A 3,355-nucleotide genomic window follows, 5' to 3' on the forward strand; every position below is an offset into this window, starting at 1 on the left:
GATACAAACCAGAAAAAAACAACTTCCGGTCTGTAAGCCGCTACTTTTTTTCTCACGCTAATTTAAAATAGTTGACATTTGAAAACATCAAATAAAGCTTGACCAAGGTTAAGCATTTAACAAAATGAAGCCAATTACTTTCACAAATGATAGCATTAAAAGGAAATAAGTATTTGTCTGTACTGGTCCAAAAAGTTGTCCCACTACACAGAGAAGTTCACGAGAGCCGAAAGTTTTAATTCTTTATACAATATCTTACATATCAGGTGACAACACGGAAGCGATGATACAAGTTTTACTAGTCCTTGTGCAAATACTACAATGTAAAAATTGTTTTCAAAATTCACGACATCTGTTTTTTATCAGCCAAAAATGTCTTTCACCTTGTTGTTCACGGCTGCAATGACGCCTTTGACCTTTACATTAATCAGTGATTGTTTTTTTTTTTGTATTATTATTTTTAAATAAATTAAACGTCTCTGATTATGACATTTCCATTTTTGCTCCTCTATGGTATTTAAGTATTTGAAAATACGGACCAAATCTAGATTTTTTTTTAAAAGTTTTTCGCCTTTTGTGGCACAAATGACTACAAATTAAATTTATATTTATCTTTAAAATTATTGATGAAAAATAATGGTTGTAGCTCTATGTTGTGGTGATAAGTGAAACTATATACATATATGTATATATATATATATATGTGATATATAACTACTGTATGTGCTTTCAAAACTGTACAAACAAGAGGAGCCGAAATCTGAACGGTGTTACATGTTTTGTTTACAAACCTGTGTCGATTTGTAGCTTTGAAAAAAAAACAAAAAAAAAAAACAACCAAGAAATTGCACTTTGTCTTTGTAAAGCTTACAACTCCGTCTAGTGGTCAAAGAATGTTATTGCTCTGTAGCATACTACTGCAGCCAGTCCAGCTCAGATCTTTGGCCCACTGACCCTCTCTGATCACCCGTACTTTGGCTGGGTCAAAAGTGCAGAAGCGCTGTTCTCTGAACAGATAGAGATGCCCACCTGGACGGGTCAGGGCCCCGTTAGTCCCCTGAGGGACACCGGTCCAGTCTGTCAGCCTCCGGGGGTAGTAGGGCTCCTGGTGCAGGGTCCTGAGGTTTAGCACATAGTAGCGGGAGCCTTTGAAGAGGACCAGGTGACCCAGGGGTGAGTAGAAGAAAGCTGAGTCCGGGTGACTGGGAAGCCCGAGTTCACTGCTCCTCCTGGGGAAACCAGAGTCCAACACGTTGCTCGTGTATCGCCACATCCTCTTCCCTACAAAAAAGAAGAGAAGGTGTCATATACCACATATGAGAGATTTTTAATAATGTATTGTGTTTATCACATAAAATGTACCCAATAAATTTCAATGTCAGGCCCATAAATACGGTAGATTATTACAATACATTTTCTAAAATGTGAACATAAATTAAGAAAATCGTTGTTCTAGAATGAACAGTAATGAATATATTTTTTTTTTTTTGCAAAGACGAACTGACACCGATTCATAGGACGTCTTTAAAAGGAAGTGTGAGCATCGACGCAGTACCTTTAAAAAAGTACAACTTGGAGTCCAGAGGAGAGAAAGCAGCAGCCTCTATGGCAGGAGGAAGGTTGGACCAGCGCTGACGGAGAGACATTGGACCGTTAACCCTGCCGTCTGCTGACACTGTCCAGTAAACACTGCCACGAAAGATTAGCACGGTGTCATTCTGGTCTGCACGAGAAAACAGCACAAGGGTAAATGTACATATGCTGATCCAGAGAAGAGTTAGAAAGTAAGCACATTTGTAGGCATAAAAAGTTGAAAAACAAAACCCCCTAAAATAACATGAATTAATTCACAATCCATCCATCCATCCATCATCAACCGCTTATCCGGGGCCGGGTCGCGGGGGCAACAGTCTGAGCAGGGACACCCAGACTTCCCTCTCCCTCGACACTTCCTCCAGCTCTTCTGGGGGGACCTCAAGGCGCAAGCGACGTAGTCGCTCCAGCGTGTCCTAGGTCTTCCCCTAGGTCTCCTCCCAGAGGGACAGGACCCGATTAGTCCAGGGGGCATGCGATGTAAATGCCCAAGCTCTACTTCGAGCTCCTCACCCTATCTCTAAGGGAGCGCTCTGCCACCCTGCGGAGAAAGCTCATTTCAGCCGCTTGTATCCGGGATCTCGTTCTTTCGGTCATGACCCACAACTCATGACCATAGGTGAGGGTAGGAACGTAGATTGACCGGTAAATTGAGAGCTTCGCTTTTCGGCTCAGCTCCTTCTTCACCACAACGGACCGATACAGCGACCGCATTACTGCGGCCGCCGCACCGATCCGCCTGTCAATCTCACGCTTCATTCTACCCTACCCTCACTCGTGAACAAGACCCCAAGATACTTAAACTCCTCCACCTGAGGCAGGACTTCCTCCCCAACCCGGAGGGTGCAAACCAACTTTTTCCGGTCGAGAACCATGGCCTCGGACTTTACACTTTACACTCGACTGAAAACTGCTGTCAGATGACACGACTACAAAGTCGATCGTTGACCTCCGGCCTAGGGTGTCCAGGTGCCAAGTGCACTGATGGACACCCTTATGCTTGAACATGGTGTTTGTTATGGACGAACTGTGACTAGCACAGAAGTCCAATAACAAAACACCACTCGGATTTATCCGCGGACAAGCACAAAGTGAAGGGAGTTAGCCCTGGAGCTAACGTTAGCTTCGGCCCTGTAGCAGATCACTAAGACTCCAACTACGGTCGGGGAGCTGAAGTAGGTAAGAGCTAACGTGTAATCAACTGTTTGGAAAAAAGTCTTTATTTAATTAAAAGTAAAAGAGGTGGCGCTTTGGCCCAGAGGCAATGTCTCTGTCATTGGTGTGGAACCTCAAGGTTCACCTCCTGGGCAAGTTCGAATCCCGGTTAGGGCGGTTGGTACCTTCCAGTGGACTCACCACCTGCAGGAAGGTTTAGGGGGGTTGGTACGGTGCAGTGTGATTTGGGTGGAGACTGCTGCCCCCGCGACCTGGTAACGGATAAGCGGATGAGGATGGATGGATGGATGGATGGATGGATGGATGGATGGATGGAAGTAAAAGAAAATCTTTCTGTGTAACAGAACAACGTGGCTTATATTCAGGGACGTATTTAGGCGCGTAATAGTCCGGAAATGATGACATTAATGATGATTTTTGACTTACCCACAGTGATGGCATCGAAGACCCCCTGGCAGTAGAGGGGTTGGTCTGAGGGTCTGCGACTGTCATGAAGCTCCGTAAACTCCCACTGCTGCAGCGTAGCGTGTAAAACTTGACCTGGCAACCTCACAGGACGCTCACCCGATGGCTTACCTGAGAGAAA

At 44.7% G+C, this 3,355-nt stretch overlaps 1 protein-coding gene across 1 annotated transcript in view; it reads right to left on the bottom strand.

Annotated features, from left to right (window-relative positions):
* Nucleotides 1–7: 7 nt before the first annotated feature.
* The window catches only part of mmp28 (matrix metallopeptidase 28), a 24,736-nt gene continuing 21,388 nt past the window's right edge, over nucleotides 8–3,355 (bottom strand). The window contains exons 6-8 of the mRNA XM_008309850.3: nucleotides 3,196–3,345; nucleotides 1,556–1,723; nucleotides 8–1,281 (exon numbers count right to left, since the gene is read on the bottom strand). Of these exons, the coding sequence (XP_008308072.2) occupies nucleotides 887–1,281; nucleotides 1,556–1,723; nucleotides 3,196–3,345 (713 nt within the window). The 3' untranslated portion in view covers nucleotides 8–886. The remainder of the gene's footprint in view (nucleotides 1,282–1,555; nucleotides 1,724–3,195; nucleotides 3,346–3,355) is intronic.

Source organism: Cynoglossus semilaevis, chromosome 4 (genome assembly GCF_000523025.1).
Source record: "Cynoglossus semilaevis isolate Cse_v1.0 chromosome 4, Cse_v1.0, whole genome shotgun sequence".
In the NCBI taxonomy this organism is placed as follows: Eukaryota; Metazoa; Chordata; class Actinopteri; order Pleuronectiformes; family Cynoglossidae; genus Cynoglossus; species Cynoglossus semilaevis.